At 34.9% G+C, this 16,899-nt stretch overlaps 2 protein-coding genes across 4 annotated transcripts in view; one reads left to right on the top strand and one right to left on the bottom strand.

Moving 5' to 3' along the window:
* Positions 1-16,899, bottom strand: part of DNASE1L3 (deoxyribonuclease 1L3) — a 969,732-nt gene that overhangs the window by 128,975 nt on the left and 823,858 nt on the right. The window lies entirely within an intron of this gene.
* The window catches only part of APPL1 (adaptor protein, phosphotyrosine interacting with PH domain and leucine zipper 1), a 31,762-nt gene that overhangs the window by 12,717 nt on the left and 2,146 nt on the right, over positions 1-16,899 (top strand). The window contains exons 7-21 of one of the 3 annotated variants that reach the window (XM_080671797.1): positions 299-357; positions 1,792-1,938; positions 3,169-3,251; positions 3,950-4,108; positions 4,783-4,971; positions 6,932-6,974; positions 8,249-8,305; positions 10,648-10,739; positions 11,150-11,332; positions 12,929-12,981; positions 13,556-13,730; positions 13,828-13,864; positions 14,923-15,069; positions 15,662-15,712; positions 16,002-16,091. In XM_080671797.1, coding sequence (XP_080527923.1) covers positions 299-357; positions 1,792-1,938; positions 3,169-3,251; positions 3,950-4,108; positions 4,783-4,971; positions 6,932-6,974; positions 8,249-8,305; positions 10,648-10,739; positions 11,150-11,332; positions 12,929-12,981; positions 13,556-13,730; positions 13,828-13,864; positions 14,923-15,069; positions 15,662-15,712; positions 16,002-16,091 — 1,565 coding nt within the window. The remainder of the gene's footprint in view (positions 1-298; positions 358-1,791; positions 1,939-3,168; positions 3,252-3,949; positions 4,109-4,782; positions 4,972-6,931; positions 6,975-8,248; positions 8,306-10,647; positions 10,740-11,149; positions 11,333-12,928; positions 12,982-13,555; positions 13,731-13,827; positions 13,865-14,922; positions 15,070-15,661; positions 15,713-16,001; positions 16,092-16,899) is intronic. The other 2 variants (XM_080671798.1, XM_080671799.1) reach the window with 2 other exon arrangements.

The raw sequence follows: 16,899 nt of genomic DNA, 5'->3' as shown, positions 1-16,899 counted from the left end.
TTGCTATCATAATATTAAAGAGGTGATATAATATTTTCCCTGACTTGTTTTCCTATACATTCCACGTTTTCCTTAATGAATCTTTGCTATTTTTGTATTAAAAATATTTATGTAAAATTTTAGTGGATTACAGTTTCCTTTGAATTCAATATTTTTACCAATTTAATAAGTAGAAACATACTTTAGGGGAAATTTGGATAGGGGAACATTTGTTGAAAGATGCACATCTGAAGCCATTTAAAACATAACTTTTGCAAAGTACTATTTTGTTGTTGTTAATAGTCATTCTATTTTCCAGATCATGATGCTGCAATTCACAGATATAGCCGATTATCAAAAAAAAGAGAAAATGATAAGGTATGATACATATTTACTCTTTCAGTATTGCAATTAACAACTGTTTCATTAGGTGGTCTAGTTTTTCCTGTTTAAAATGCTGTCTTTACTGGGGTGGGGGTGTCAATTGGGAAAAAAGGAGACATGTAATACTTTAAACAATAAAAAAAAATGCTGTCTTTAGTTTTGTACATTGATTGCTAGCACATTCCCCACCACACACACATACATACATACATATAAAGAGCTCAGGTGGACATGTGCTTCCTTTGACACTTGGGAGAATGAAAGGTAGAAGGTAAAAATGTGGGAGTCATTGGAATATGAAATATTCTTTGTACTTGATTTGGTATTCTCAGGAGAGCAGGAAGAGAGAAGAACCTAGTATATATTACATAGTAGGTGCTCAGTAAATATTTGTTGTCTGAATACAAGAACTTAAGGGAACACACACATTTTAAGTGTAGGTGAAGGGAAACAAGCAAGTACAAGAGAGGAGGGGTAGTAGGGAGGGAACCAGGAGGAGAGAGTGGTATGTTGAGAACTGACAAAGTCAAAGACTAATGGCTAAGCTGTCCTATCTGATAAAGAGGGAATATGCTAATTGACCCTCACACTGTTGCAAAGATGGTGGTGCCCACAGCCAATAAGGAGGGAATATGCTAATTGACTGCCACACCCTAAAAGATGGCGGCGCCCAGTCCCCTCAGCCCTGCCGGGACAGCAGGCATGCAGCTGCTCTGTGTACCTGCCTCTGGAGTCCCCCAGTCCCCTCAGCCCCCCAGCCACCCAGGGCCAGCCTGAGGCACAGGCAAGCCTCGGACGGCGGCTGCCCAGCTGATGCTCGAGGTGCAGGCAAGCCTCAGATGTCGGCTGCCCAGCCGCTCAGGGCCGGCCCGAGGTGCAGGAAGCCTCAGATGGTGGCTGCCCAGCCGCCCAGGGCCACCTGAGGCTCAGGTAACCAGGGCCAACCGAGGCTTGCACTGCCGGCAGTGGCAGCAGCAGAGGTGTGATGAGGCATCACCTTCCTCTGATCTCCAGGTTGCCTCCCGCCCCTGAGGGCTCCCGGACTGTGAGAGGGGGCAGGCCAGGCTGAGGGACCCCTTCTCCAGTGCATGAATTTTCATGCACCGGGACTCTAGTTATAAAAAAATTAATTGTCTGCCTTTCCTCTGTGTGGTATACTTTCTCTGACATGCTTAGTTTATTGTACCAATCTTAGTTATATGCAGAATTCTGCTTTTAATGTGCTTGAAAATGAAGTGGTTGGTAGTAATACAGGAAAACTATCTTAGCCAATATTTTGCAGGATTTCTAATATCTAAGAAAATAAGGAAGCAGTGCACAATTGGTGGTGATGTGCCTTTTTCCTTGGGTAGGCTCTTCTTCACAGCCACTACTAAAGATAAATTAAAATTAAATAAATAATAGTATTTTTAATTTTTTCACTTAAAGGCAAAGTATGAAGTAACAGAAGATGTCTACACTTCCAGGAAAAAACAACACCAGACCATGATGCATTATTTTTGTGCATTAAATACTCTTCAGTACAAGAAGAAAATAGCATTGTTAGAACCTCTACTTGGGTACATGCAAGCTCAGGTGAATTCTACACTGTGTTTTGGATTATAACTGCCCTAAAAACTTTATATTAAGTATGATATTTATGTTAAGTATAAGGATATTACATTGCAAACTACAAATTACAATTTTGTGCCTATGTTTTAAAAAAAGTAATTTAAAATTGTCATCAGGATGTTATTTTAAGGAAGTTAGGGAGAATGGTTTTCCTTGCAGATGAAGATTTCAAATATTTTATGGTAAATGAAACCACTTACCTTGTATGTAGATCTTGTTCATCACAATTGAGGACAGGGAACAGAAAGCTAAATGAATTGTGTAGTTACACCTATTGCTGAAGCCTCCAATCATTCTTGCTTCATAATAGATCTGAAAGAAAAGTTTGAGTTTGCTTCAAGTTGCTTGCATACTTCCTGAGTTAAAAATATTAATGAACTGCCGAAACCGGTTTGGCTCAGTGGATAGAGCGTCGGCCTGCGGACTGAAGGGTCCCGGGTTCGATTCCGGTCAAGGGCATGTGCCTTGGTTGCGGGCACGTCCCCAGTGGGAGGTGTGCAGGAGGCAGCTGATCGATGTTTCTAACTCTCTATCCCTCTCCCTTCCTCTCTGTAAAATATCAATGGGGTATATTAAAAAAAAAATATATATATTAATGAACTCCAAAGTGTCCCAAGAGGTATGCATCAGGAAGGGGGCTAGAAAATTAAATCTGGGTAATATAAGATGAGATGGCAGCCCCCTATTTCTTCAAGTATGAATATTATTATTCCTCAGATACAAAACATTTTAATCTTTGTATTAAACATGAAATAGTTTATCAATGTGACTTACCTGAAATGTCTTAAAATATATTTTACAATTAAAAAAATTGCTTACCATATGCATGTATCTATAATAATAAAAGCATAATATGCTAATTAGACCAGATTCCAGATGAAGCCAGGGCGGTGAGGGCCGAGGCAAGCTGCTGTGGCTGCTAGGGCCCAGCCCCTTGCATGAATTTCATGCATTGGGCCTCTAGTTAATATATAAAAGAATGAACAGTGAAATTTAAGTTTATTTCTTCAGTGGTTTCATGCCCAGTAGAAGTCATTGTAAACTACAACCTATTTTTACACAGATCAAATAATCCTTTGTTTTTTACTTATCATGCATCTTGGAATTTGTTTATATGATTTATTTAAGTATTTTGTTTGTGTGTGTGGGTGTTTCTGTTGTTCACCCTCCCACTCTCATACCCTCTTGCCTCAGATAAGTTTCTTTAAGATGGGTTCTGAAAATCTCAATGAACAACTGGAAGAATTCTTAACTAATATTGGAACAAGTGTACAGAAGTAAGTATTTTCTTCCTTAAAATTGAAAATGAAGTTATGTGAATGATAAGTTAACAGCTAAATGTCATAATCTAAAAATATTTACCATTTAATTTCCTGCCATGAGAGTGTTTCTTGCATGACTCATGGACACTTCTTTTTTCACCATCTTTTCCACAGAATCTGAACTCTGAATTTCACAATAGTATCAAATCTGCTATTTTATTGATTCTAAACTAAGTTTTATGTCTGAATATAACAGACCCATGATAGTAATTATTCATAGTGAGTTATCTTCACGGTTACCTGAATTGTGGTGGATAGATGGGAGATCACTAAATAAATCTTGTTTTTCAAGCTATGAAAACTTAGAGAAAGCAGATCTAATAAGGTTCAAAAGTCTGAGCAGTGATGTGGTCAATCTGAGGTACAGAGGGAGATGAAAATGTTGTTTTAAAGGCACAGGACAGAACAGTTTGAAAATTCCTCTGGAGTTAGGCATTGAATGTGGCTTCATTAAGTTTTTGAATTTAGTATTGTTTCCAAAATATCTGTTTTAAATAAAATGTAAAGCTGTTTTATAACATGTTCATGTTACTTTACCCATACCACTGTTGCTTTCTTTAAGAAAATATATATAAAACAAATTACAGATAAATGTGATTGTGAAAGGAGTACTTCGTTGTGGTTGGTAGTGAATAACCTGTTCTCTGTGCTAGTGTTCGCAGGGAGATGGACAGTGATGTAGAGACCATGCAGCAGACAATAGAGGATTTGGAAATAGCCAGTGACCCTTTATATGTGCCTGACCCTGATCCCACGAAATTTCCTGTTAACCGAAACTTAACCCGAAAGGCCGGATACCTTAATGCTAGGAAGTAAGAAAACTATTGTTATTTTCTTATATTGTGTATCATTTAAGTTAGTAGCAAGCAAATATATAATTGATATTGCCTGCCAAATTGTTTTGATTTTACTAAAGGTTGGATCTTTTTAGTTAGTGGTATTGGTAGTTAGTTGAACTTTTTGACCTATGGGGTACATGAATAATTTTCAAAAGTAACTATTTAGATATTTGTTGAATAATTTAGAATTATCTAAAAAGTGAAACCAATTGGAGTTTAAATCTAGCATAATGTGAATGCTATAAAATGTTATTTATCATACTTTGAAAATATATGTAATTACACCATCAGGTCAAATTTTAGTTTTTACCTGAAGATAAGATAAAGCAAGTTAACCCTAGGAGTAAAATAAGTTCTTTTCTTTAGAGTTTTGTTTTGAAAAGTTAAACTATATTTTTGAAGCATCATTATAGCAGCTTCAATTTAATAATTTCCACGCTTGTTTTGGAAATATATGTACACCCACTCACATAAGTGGTCAGCATACATGAATTTATTTTAGAAACTGAAAAACAGATATATTTTCTAGGCGCTTTGGTGCCTTTTTGCAAGCTGGTTCTTTGTGGTGTGCTTTATCTTGTGTCTGACTTAATGATGAGATTTCATGTGTGTTGTAATTAAAGAGTGAATGTACTTTCTTCATTTAGTAAAACAGGCTTGGTGTCATCTACCTGGGACAGACAGTTTTACTTCACTCAGGGTGGAAACTTAATGAGTCAGGCCCGTGGGGACGTAGCAGGAGGCTTGGCCATGGACATAGACAACTGTTCAGTAATGGCTGTGGACTGTGAAGACAGGCGGTACTGTTTTCAGATCACCTCTTTTGATGGAAAAAAGTTAGTATTTTTCCTACTACTAATAAAGCATGTAATATTTTAAACTACTGAAATGTAGGATAATTCCTGTTCATTCAGACATTTTATAGATATTTTAGACTTGTTATATATTCAGGTAATTTTCTTATAGAAATGAGTTGAATTGTCCTTTCTGACCTGGTTAAATGATGTCTAGTATTTTAAGGTTACTAAAGTGAAGTCATATGGTAAAGACCTGTGATTTCATGCTGAGACTAGTCACTGAAAATCCTGCCTGGGTGGAGAAGGCAGCACAAGTTAGTGGAAAGAGCCCCAACCTTAGAGTCAGAAAGTTCAAATTCTGGACCCACTACTTAGTGTGTGATCTTAGACAAGTTACATAACCTCTCTGAGCTTCATTTTTGTACATGTAGAATTGGGGGGAGGTCATAATCTCTATTTTCTAAATTGTTAATGAAAAATTGAGATCTAACATATGTAATATGTCTAGCATGTATTAGGTGCTAGCAATAATAAATATTTCTAGCCCTAGCCAGTTTGGCTCAGTGGATAGAGCGCTGGCCTGCGGACCAAAGGGTCCCGGGTTTGATTCCGGTCAAGGGCCCTGGTCCAGGCTCATGTAGGAGACAACCAATCAATGTGTTTTTCTCACATCAATATTTCTCTCTGTCTTACCCTCTCTCTTCCACTCTCCCTAAAAATCAGTGGAAAAATATCCTCGGGTGAGGATTAACAAAAAAGTAAATAAATATTTATTTCAAGTAAATAAATATTTCTGATAAAATTACTTAGTCCATTAATGGTTATGTGCCATTTTAAATTTTTCTATTATCTTTGTATTAAATGAGAATCTGTAGAACAAATTTTTGAAAAGCATAGAAAAATATAAAAAGGAGTATGGAAAAAAAGCTATGATCTCACTAACCAGAGCAACAATTAACTTTTTAGTCTGTTGCCCTACAATTTTTATTTTTTAATTATAGTTTTTAAATAGTTGAGGAAATATTGCATATGTAATTTGGACCTGCAGTCACTTATTAAAAACATTTTATAATGGCTATATTATAATCTACATAATGATATATACCATAATTTATAAAATTTTTTAATGATAGATGCTTAAGTTATCTGCAAATTTTTCCTACTTAATTAAGTTGCTTTTGATCTTCCTTATTGTTCAGAGCAACTCTGGGTGCCCTGAAAGTCATTTCCCCCTATATTTACTAGTATGTATAGTAAGATGTTACAGCTCAAAATGGTTATTTAATTTCATATTCCTTCTATAAACATATAATGAATGCCAATTACTATGTATCATTTATCATGGTAGATGTTGGGAGTCCCTGTATTCATTTGTCAATATTGTCAAACTGTTAATAACTCACTACATGTACTTACCTTTTTGTATTTTCAGTTTTTTTGCTAATGCTTAATATGATTTTCCATTTCACATTCCTGGTTTGATTCAAGATTAGTAAAAAATATTTTTTTCTCTAACTCTTAAAACATGAACATCTATAGAAAAGCTAAATATCCCTATGTTACTGATTAATAGATTGAAAAAATTTTATTTAACCATATTCAATGAGAAATAATAAAGAATGAAGTAAAATTAGTGTTTTATATTAGGGTTGGTTATTTATATTTGAAATTGTGTGTCAGAAGGTTAAAATGGATTCTTAGTTGCAGTGCACCTTTGCTGTAGGCTGTCTTCTGGAAACTAGCACCTGTTTCTTTATTGGCACATTTTGGCATAGATAAAGTTAAGAGTTGCTAAAATCTGAGTCCTGGTGTTTCTGGTGGTCTCTTTTTCCTAAGACATTGCTATGTGGGTGTTTTTTTTTTGTGTGTGTGTGTGTGTGTGTGTGGTTTTTTCATACTGATTGGTTTTATATGTACCTCTTAAAATAAAAACTTTAAAGTACTCTTAAAAGTACTTTAAAAGAAGTTGAGGGTCCAATTTTTCTTTTTTTGTTTTCAGATCTTCAATTTTGCAGGCAGAGAGTAAAAAAGACCATGAAGAGGTAAAATTTTATGTAGTTAATTTCTTTAGCAATATCAAGATATTTTGCTGATGACAAAACATATTAATATGTTCATTATAGAAGTTTGAAAAATTTGGGTTAATTAAAAATATATTTTTAATAGAAGTTTATCATCCTTAAAAAACATTCTTAAGTTTCACAAAGAATTTATAGTGGGACCTCTGAGGAGAGAACCTTAGAGATCGATCATCTCTCTACTCTCTTTTTAAAGGCTGCAATTCAGAAATGACCTTGTGACTGTTGCTTTCTGACAGGCTGTTTAGAGGTGACAGTTTAATTTATTCACTCCTCTCACCAACCCTCTAAGACAGTATTTGCTTCATTAAGAATATATAGTGGCAGCAGATTGGCATGGGATGAAGCAACTAAAGCTTAAAACCTTAGGAAAATGAAAGATAGAAAGTGAAAATTTGGTAATATCTGTTTTTTCCTCACAAGTATTTTATTTTTGGCTCTATTTTTACTTGTAGTACACCAAATATGGAAGGTAAGTTATCATTAAGAACTGATACTTTAAAAACTTTGTCTTGAGAAATATTCTTCAATGAAAATGTATTATAGGTTGATTTTGAGCCATCTTATCTGCTTTTATAATTGTTTTGGTGAAAGACAAGGTTACTGATTATGTAGAGGTTACATTTATTTACTTCTGGTGGAAAAGAATAGCTATTAAAACTTGACTTTTGATCTCTGAGGAACACAGACAAATGTCTGCAGCGTTTACCAAACAGAATATTAGTTTAGTTTAGTGAGGCTCATCAAGCACTGGAATTCTCAAGAGTGAAGCAGAAGGTGTGAAGCAGGGAGTTTTCTATGTTAATTTTTTATAAACCTGAAAGAAGGGAAGTATGTAAAATCTATTCACCAGGAATATATTTAGCTCCTAACTTTTTTGCATTGGTGTTAATAATAAGATCTGAATCCAGGCTGTCTTGTTTGGTAGGGATTAAGGGGGAAGTAATATAAAAATATATAGACTACTAAATTATAACTTCATATGATTACTATATTTTTTAATTTCCTTGTATGAAATTTGGCATTTAAAAATAATCTGTTCAATGTTCTATTATGTCCTCAAATACTATACATATATATGCTTATGTATATAGGAAGGTATTTATCTTATAAGAAAGATTATGTGTTACTTCTTCTAATGAAATTTATATTTACTTCAAATATTGAACATTCTCTTTTAGACGAGAAGCACTGTAGAAAAAATATTAATCATATTCTTTTATTTTTCCCTCTTACAGTGGATCTGTACAATAAACAATATATCTAAACAAATATATTTAAGTGAAAATCCAGAGGTAACATTTTTATTTTATCATATCTAGATCTGGCAAAATTAAATAATCATGTGGCTAATACAGCTTTTATTAATTAAGTCATAATTCTCAAGTTCTATAATCTTTTAATTTGCACTTGAATGGGTAGCTTTAATGTATCATGTATGTAATGAGTATCTGGTCTTCCTGAACAATAAGTTATTTCAAAGGTACTTAAATCAGCCAATAAACATATTTAGTGGCCCCTAATCTTGTGTTTAGTGCTGTGTTGTTCACCATGGAGAAGGGGGATGGAGAAGAAAAATAAGCCATGGCATCTGTCTTCCAGGAGCTTATGTGTATGGGAAGACAAAACTAAAACTTTAACATTTCAAAAAAACAGTAGAAATTGAAAACATACTGTGATGACTAAAAGCTTAATATTTAAGAATGTTAAGATCAGTGTGGACTTTAGAGAAAACTGGAGATGATGGAAACTTGCACTGGGTAGGATTGGTCCATGTTTTGTGGAAAAGAGAAGACATTGTAGATAAGAGAACAGAAACAAAAGCACAAATGTGGATATGCTATGAATCTAGCTGTGTAATTGGATTTGAAGGTTCTCGTTGGGGAATAATAGAAAACGGAAATGTGTGTACAAATCATCTGGGATATTAAAATGCATTCACTAGGTCTTGGGTGAGGTGGCCTGAACTCTTAATTTTGCCAATTATACTTCAACTATCAAGGGTATCACACGAGAAAAACTCAGCAGTGCAGACATAGCCAGAGGTACAATCCAAACATACCGTACAGGCAGAGCCCAGGTGTGCAGAGAACTCTGGAAGGAGTCAAGTGGATCCATATTGCAGTATAGTTGGGAAAAGACTTGGCTTAGGACAGGAGCTGCCTGGCCTCTGCCAGTCTTGGTGGGCCCAGCCATGCTGTGAACCTAGGCACCTCCTGGGGCTGGGTCGGGGCTAATGATTTCAGTTGAGACAGAGGGAAGACTAATTTCTCTAGAAAGTCCTCACCTTCTAGGTCTTAAGCTGTTGGTGTAATGGATGATTAGATGGGAGTGTCTGGGGATATGTAGGAGTCCATTATCATAATTCAGGTATGAACTGAGGAAAGACAGAATAAATAATGAATCATAGAAACAGGTAAAAAGAAATTGACTGGACTAGTTAGCATTGGGACTGATTCAAGGATGAAGGAGAGAAAGATGACTTCCAGGTTTCAAACCCAAGTGAAGGGAAAATTTTAGAAGAGTTCTGTTTTGTTTTGTTTTGTTTTTAATCATAATGGCTTTGAGGTGCCCCTCTAACACATATGATTTAGATGCCTAGGGAAAAGTTTTGAACCAAATAAACAAAATCTCAGACCTCTAAAATATTAGTAATTTCTGACAGTTTTATAATAATCTTATGAGTTTAAGCAATCAGTGCTCACTGTAGAGAAGCCTTTGCTTTTAGTAACTTAATTTCCCACCAATCTAGCTTTTCCTTTCTGTATGTTAGTTGAGCAACAAAAAATTAAAATGCAAATTAGATGACTTGTAATACCTCGGAAATACATTGAGAATACAATGTTTGGACTTGAAAAATTCAGGCTAATTGTACTTTCCTATCAGTGATTAGAACTTAAGTTTTAATTGATATTTTCTAGATTATCCAGAATTATTTTATCTATATTAATGAAAGAAGAAATTTTGATCATTTTGTGGCATTGTCTTAGTATTTTTGCTAACTATAAGACGCAGAAATGTAAAAATATTTTGTGATTTTTTTCTAATGTAAATGCTGTTTTATTTAGTTAGTGTTTTAAATAAAAGAATAAGTTTATAAATATTTCTTATGGAAAGCTTTCTTTCAATTTTTGGTCTGAAACTTATACATGATAATTTTATCAATTAATAAATATATAGATATTTCTGAGCATAAATGTATTCTGGAAAATTATGAAAACTTCAGCATAGTTATAATTTTATATTTTGTGACTATTTCCTACTCTTTATAAATTTCTTTATTTAGTGAATGTATTGAGTGTCCAGTATGTCAGACACTGTTCTAGGTGCTAGCAATACAAACTTAGTCCAAAAAATCTCATAGTTAAAAACATAAAAAACAAACAAACCAATATTTCCTGGTCTATATATAGGAGGCAAAAAATCAGATTCACTCCCCCCACATTTACAGGAAGTAAGAAAAAACAAGTTATAATGCTGTAAAGTTAATTATGTATCTTAATATTAAGACAAAGTACATGGAACTACGTTATTAACTCCAATTTACATTTTATGTGTAACTCAATTGAAAGAGTTATATTCAAACTTGTGGTTTTCTTGCTTTACTAATGTTAGTCTTTTTTTTTTTTTTTTAAAGGAAACTGCTGCACGAGTAAATCAGTCAGCTTTGGAAGCTGTCACTCCTTCCCCATCTTTCCAGCAGAGACACGAGAGCCTGCGGCCAGTGGGGTGAGTTACCAGACTGTGGGTTATTTAGAGAACTACATGGGGTATTGAAAGGGATAGTGAACACTTTGCTTATAGCAGGGCTGCTTAGATTAGTATGAAATAGTTCCCAAACAAAATGGAAATTGTATTTTCAAATTGGTAAAGTTACCAGCCAAGAGTGCTAAATAAAATGATTCCAAATTTTCTTTGTGTTTATCTCTAGATTGAGGTGATTTATGTTTTTGAATTTAATAATTGGAAAAAAGAAGTCTATTATTAAACAAGTAGCTATGATTTGGGATTGTGTCTATTAAAATTTGTTCTATCCTTCTCATTGACTTACAGAGTTGTATTTTCTTATCTCACAGTTTAAGTGTTCAGTTTCCAAAAGAGAAAACTAAGTGTGCCTTCTTGTTTCCTTTTGTGCTTAGACAATCTCGACCATCGACAGCTCGAACCAGCAGTTCAGGATCCTTAGGATCTGAGTCCACAAATTTGGCTGCCCTCTCTCTTGATTCTCTCGTTGCTCCAGACACCCCAATACAGTTTGACATAATTTCTCCTGTGTGTGAAGATCAGCCTGGGCAGGGGAAAGCCTCTGGCCAGGGAGGCAGGTGGGTGATGGCATCTCAGGGATATTGTGCTATGGTCTGTGAAGTTTATTTATTTATTTATTTTATTTTATTTTTTAAAAAATGTATTTTATTGATTTTTTACAGAGAGGAAGGGAGAGGGATAGAGAGTTAGAAACATCGATGAGAGAGAAACATCGATCAGCTGCCTCCTGCACACCCCCCACTGGGGACGTGCCCGCAACCAAGGTACATGCCCTTGACCGGAATCGAACCTGGGACCTTTCAGTCCGCAGGCTGACGCTCTATCCACTGAGCCAAACCGGTTTTGGCTGGTCTGCGAAGTTTATGATATCATTTCTATCTTTTACATATCATGTGCATCAGCTACATTGTACCTTATTTAATTACGTAAAATCATTTTGATAGAGAAGAATCACAGCAGGTTTTTCTCTTTGTTTTCTGCCTTAGATAAATGAGTTAAGGTAATTTAGTATTTAAAAATACTTAATTCCGAATTGCTTATTAGATCTTCATAGTATTTGCTATTAAAATTGCAGGAGAAAGCTGACAATCTTATCTTTAGGTCATGACAATATTTTTAAAATTCTTGAGAGTAATATACATGCTATAGATTTATTAGAAAATATTATCCTGTATCAGAATAAGAGATCTCCAGGAAGGTACTAAATCATTATCATACTATGAATTATTAATGAGCCATTTTTTTGCTTATATAATGAGAAATATCTTTGTCAAAGCATTAAAATTTTTCTTTGGCTATGGATGAAGGAAACATGACTTAAGGCAAATTACTTATTTAGCAGGTTAGACACCTAATAAATTGATAACATATTAATTTGGGTATACATGGCTGTGATCAAGAAAAAGTAATTTAAATTTGATTACAGAAATATACTTAGCATCTGATATAACAGGTCAATCAGACATGTATTAGGGAGATAATTTTATGTTAACTTCATGCCAATGCTATTTTGGAACCACTTAGCTCTTTGTTTGCTTACAAAACTTACTTTGAAGTGTACTTTTCTTCCTTCATGTGGGTGTGCAAGAGCCAAACACACTAAGGAGGGAGGTAGCTTCCATCTTTAGGTAGCTTTTCTTGCATTGTTACATATGCCTTGAGAAATACAGGTTTAAAACTAGAAACTATTGAAATTATCAGAGTCAACTTGTGACATATACTTAGATAACCTAAAAAGAGGTTTTTAGCATCCCAGAAAATGTCTGGCATTTTTCTCAAGTAGCTAAAATTGAAGCTAAATCAACTGTTTCTCTGTCCTAGTTTTTTTTAAATTCATGAACTTTTGCAACATAGTTTATTATGGTGTGTGTGTGTGTGTCTGTCTGTCTGAACTTCCAATCCATCCACATTTTCTAAAATGCAACAACTTTTGAGTTGAGCCTATTAACTTAAGCTGAGGGTTGGGCCTTCATCAGACTAACTTGGTCATCCGTAGTGTTCCTTAACAGGATGGGTTATTTTAGAATTTTATTTTAAATGTATGTACAAGGTTTCGTGATTTACTTTTTAACTCTGGTTTCAGTGATTGATAATCCTTCCATGTGGCTCACTGTAACTAACTGTTGGTTCATAATTTAAAAAAAAATTTTCAGGCGTACAAATCCATTTGGAGAATCTGGAGGAGGCACGAAATCTGAAACTGAAGGTAAAACAAATGTGCAATATTTTTATGTTTTAGAAATTCTAAACAGTAAACTGAATAATTTGTTGTTTATATTTGTTTGCTGTATGCTATTTTAATGGTATCTTTATTTACTTCACAATTTTCTCTTTTTTCTCAACTTACACTTAAAGCAACAGAACTTAATTGGACTTAAGATTTTGTTATTCACAAAAAATTATAGAATATTATACTTTTGACCTTACAAAGTCTAAATGTATAAGATGTCCTTTAAGCTTTTCCAGTAGATGTTTCTTCTGGTACTGGAGCATAACTTCTTTTATTCCTTTTTCTAGTAGCTTTTTATTTTTATTTAATTTCAAACTTACAGAAAAGAATAACATAGGAATTCTTTTTAGCCATAGCCACCAATTAATTGTTGAAACATAATCTTTGCTATTTGAATTTAACACCTTAATTCTCCTGTAACTTGAACACTATAGTTAGGAGCTAGGTTGAATTTTTCAGTGGAAAATCTAAAATGAGGCAGTGTATTTTAATTCTTTAGGTAAAGAAATGTGGGATTTAAAAATACATAATATACCTTGTTCTGTTGTAGATTCTATTCTTCATCAGTTATTTATTGTCCGATTCCTTGGTTCTATGGAGGTGAAATCAGATGACAATCCAGATGTTGTTTATGAAACAATGCGCCAAATCTTAGCTGCCCGGGCCATCCATAACATCTTTCGTATGACAGAATCACATTTATTAGTCACTTGTGATTGTTTAAAGTAAGTAGTAACCTCTCCCTCAAAAAAACTGTAGGAAAAATGTATATATAATTCCAGCCTAATTAAAATTTGTTCAAATTTTTAATTATTATTATAGGTTAATTGATCCACAGACACAAGTTACAAGGCTCACGGTGAGTTCTACATGTTTAAAGCGTTAAGTCTCTTTGGGCATAAATATACCTTTAACATCTTTATAACAATCCTGATTCTATATATTCAAATATGGTAGTATCAACTACAATTGGTCTTTAAAAGGCTGTTATAATTAAGTCATTGACTATCTCTCCTAAAATGTTACAATTGAACGTTCCATGTAACTTAAAGAATCAGTGCAATTTGGTGTGATATGTAGTGTTTATCTGTAGCTAGGGAGTATATATCACTAAAGAAACGAATGGTAGGATTGCCCTGGCCAGGTAGCTCAGTTGGTGAGAGCATCGTCCCGACAAGCCAAGGTTGCAGGTTCTGTCCCTGGTCAGGGCACGTACAAGAAGCAACCAATATACAAGAATGTATAAATAAGTGGAACAACAAATTGATGTTTCTTTCTTTCTCCCCTCCCCATCTCTCTCCCTCTTTCTCACTAAATCAGTAAGTTTTGTTATTTAAAAGAAGAAAATAATAATAATAGGAATTAAAAGGGGAACATGATTGAGTTTATTTTACAATTAGCTATTTTGAAATAGTTGCAAGTATGTGCTTCTGTGTAATCATTTCACAATATAAACCACTTTTGTTATTGAATTTGACTTTGTAAAATGTGTTATAACTAATAAAACAAATTCAGTATTCAACAGCCTCTTCTGCCTGGAAAGCCAAACCAAATAAGATATTATTTGTTCTTGGATTACCGTTCTGTTAAGAAAAAAAAATTGGCTTTAATCTTTTATTCAGGATATTTTTATAGCCTAAGCTTGTGATATATAAGAGTGCTATTGTAGCCCAGCTGGCGTGGCTTCAGTGGTTGAGCATCAACTTATGAACCAGGAGGTCACATACCTGGGTTGCGGGCTCGATCCCCAGTGTAGGGTGTGCAGGGGGAATCTCTCATCATTGATATTTCTCTCTCCCTCTCACCTTTCCTCTCTGAAATCAATAAAAATATATTTTAAGAAAATTTAAAAAAAAAAGAGTACTATTGTAATGGCTTGAAAAATCTCATGTTTGCCTCTGATATTTTCTGTGGCAGTTTCCATTACCTAGTGTAGTTTTATATGCTACACACCAAGAAAATAAGAGGCTTTTTGGATTTGTTCTTCGGATATCTGGAGGGAGAAGTGAAAGTCATCTGTCATCCATCTGCTATATATTTGAATCAAACAACGAGGGGGAAAAGGTACCTGACTTTTCAAAATGTGTCTCTGTTGTGAAATGCATATCATAATTAAAGTTCTTACTAAGATTTCTGGAAAACTCAGACTTTGCCTAGTTCAGCTGAGTTGCTTGACCAAAGCCTGTTGCTCTGAAGAGAGCTGAGGGGATATATTGGGCCTTCTTAGTTCTTTAGACCTCTATCTTTCTAACCATTGGTAGCTAGTGCAATCTTCTGACCTCATTAATTTATCCTAGGAATGCAATAATTTCCATAACCAGCTATTTTTTCTTATGTCTTCAGCTTAGAGTAGCATCAGCAACTGTTTACTTTATTCTTTGCAGACCTTACTATTTCAGTCATGAATTTGAGATAATAAGTGCATTATGTTAAAAAGGTGACAGCCAGTAGTTGAAACAAACAGACTGAAGAAAATACACAAAGTCTTGGTTTGGGGCTTGGAACATTCTTAAATCAACCTTTTTTTTTTTTTTTTTTTTTGAAGCAGTGTATTATAATGAGTTATAAAACTAGTTACATTCGCCATTTGGATACTTGAAATTATTAATTTGATAGGAGAACTGCTTAACTTTTTTTCTACTTTTCCCCCTTTTAGATTTGTGATTCTGTTGGACTGGCAAAACAGATAGCTTTACATGCGGAACTGGTAAGAATCCAAGACACTTAATTATCCAAGAATGTTAACTAATGTAAGGCAAAATTTTTCATAATGACAAATAAAATGATTTTGCTAAGTAAGGTTAACATTGGATACTATTGCTGATTTGGTATTTAGAATTTGGGTAAATGGCTAACATAGCATGTAAATTTTTGGTGTGATTTCTCATATATATGCAGAAAATAATTTGAAAAGTTACAAAGAATATTAATTGAAAAGTCTAAAATTTAAAGTTATTTCATACTTAATTCATTAGTTGTATTCATCTGTTCTTCAGGATCGTAGGGCATCAGAAAAACAAAAAGAAATAGAGAGAGTAAAAGAGAAGCAACAGAAAGAACTCAGTAAACAAAAACAAATTGAAAAGGTATGCAGTCCTAACATCTGGATCTTCTCTGATGTGATTTTTGTAAAGAGTTTCCTTAATTCAGCACTGACTTCATTCCAAATGAAGGTCTGTTTCTGCTTGCTCAGCTACTTCATAACCAGAGGACTCATAGCATAGCAGAAAAGGATGACATCTGTCTTCTGATATGATGTTTATATTATAGTTATACCAACATGTAGAGTAACTTGCCATTTAGCAAACATATCTGAACTTTCATGTTTCCATATTCCAGTGAAGGTTGTCTCTGGCAAAGCAGGTCTTTTGAGAGGCTGTGTCATATAGACTTAACTGCCATTGATGTAATCTACATTGACCTCTAGGAATGTATATATTGTAATTATATATATATACTAGAGGCCCAGTGCACAAAAATCGTGCACTTAGGGGGGTGGTCCCTCAGCCTGGTCTGCGCCCTCTTGCAGTCTGGGAGCCCTCGGGGGACATCCTTAGTGCTCCCACCACTGCCACTGTGCCCGCCAGCTGTGAGCCTGGCTTCTGGCTGAGCAGTGCTCCCCCTGTAGGAGTGCACTGACCACCAGAGGGCAGCTCCTGTGTTGAGTGGGATCGGGCCAAAACCGGCTCTCCAATATCCCCCGAGGGGTCCCGGATTGTGAGAGGGTGCAGGCCTGGCTGAGGGACCCCACCAGTGCATGATCGAGGCTGGGGAGGGACACGGGAGGTTGGCCACCCGGGGAGGGAACAAAGGAGGGCTCCAGGACGTGTCTGGCCCATCTCACTCAATCCCGATTGGCCAGACCCCAGCAGCAAGCTCACCTACTGGTTGGAG

Source organism: Plecotus auritus (genome assembly GCF_963455305.1).
Source record: "Plecotus auritus genome assembly, chromosome: 6".
Classification (NCBI taxonomy): domain Eukaryota; kingdom Metazoa; phylum Chordata; class Mammalia; order Chiroptera; family Vespertilionidae; genus Plecotus; species Plecotus auritus.
Note: the sequence above shows the minus strand (reverse complement) of the source record. Positions and strands in the feature narration are given on the sequence as shown.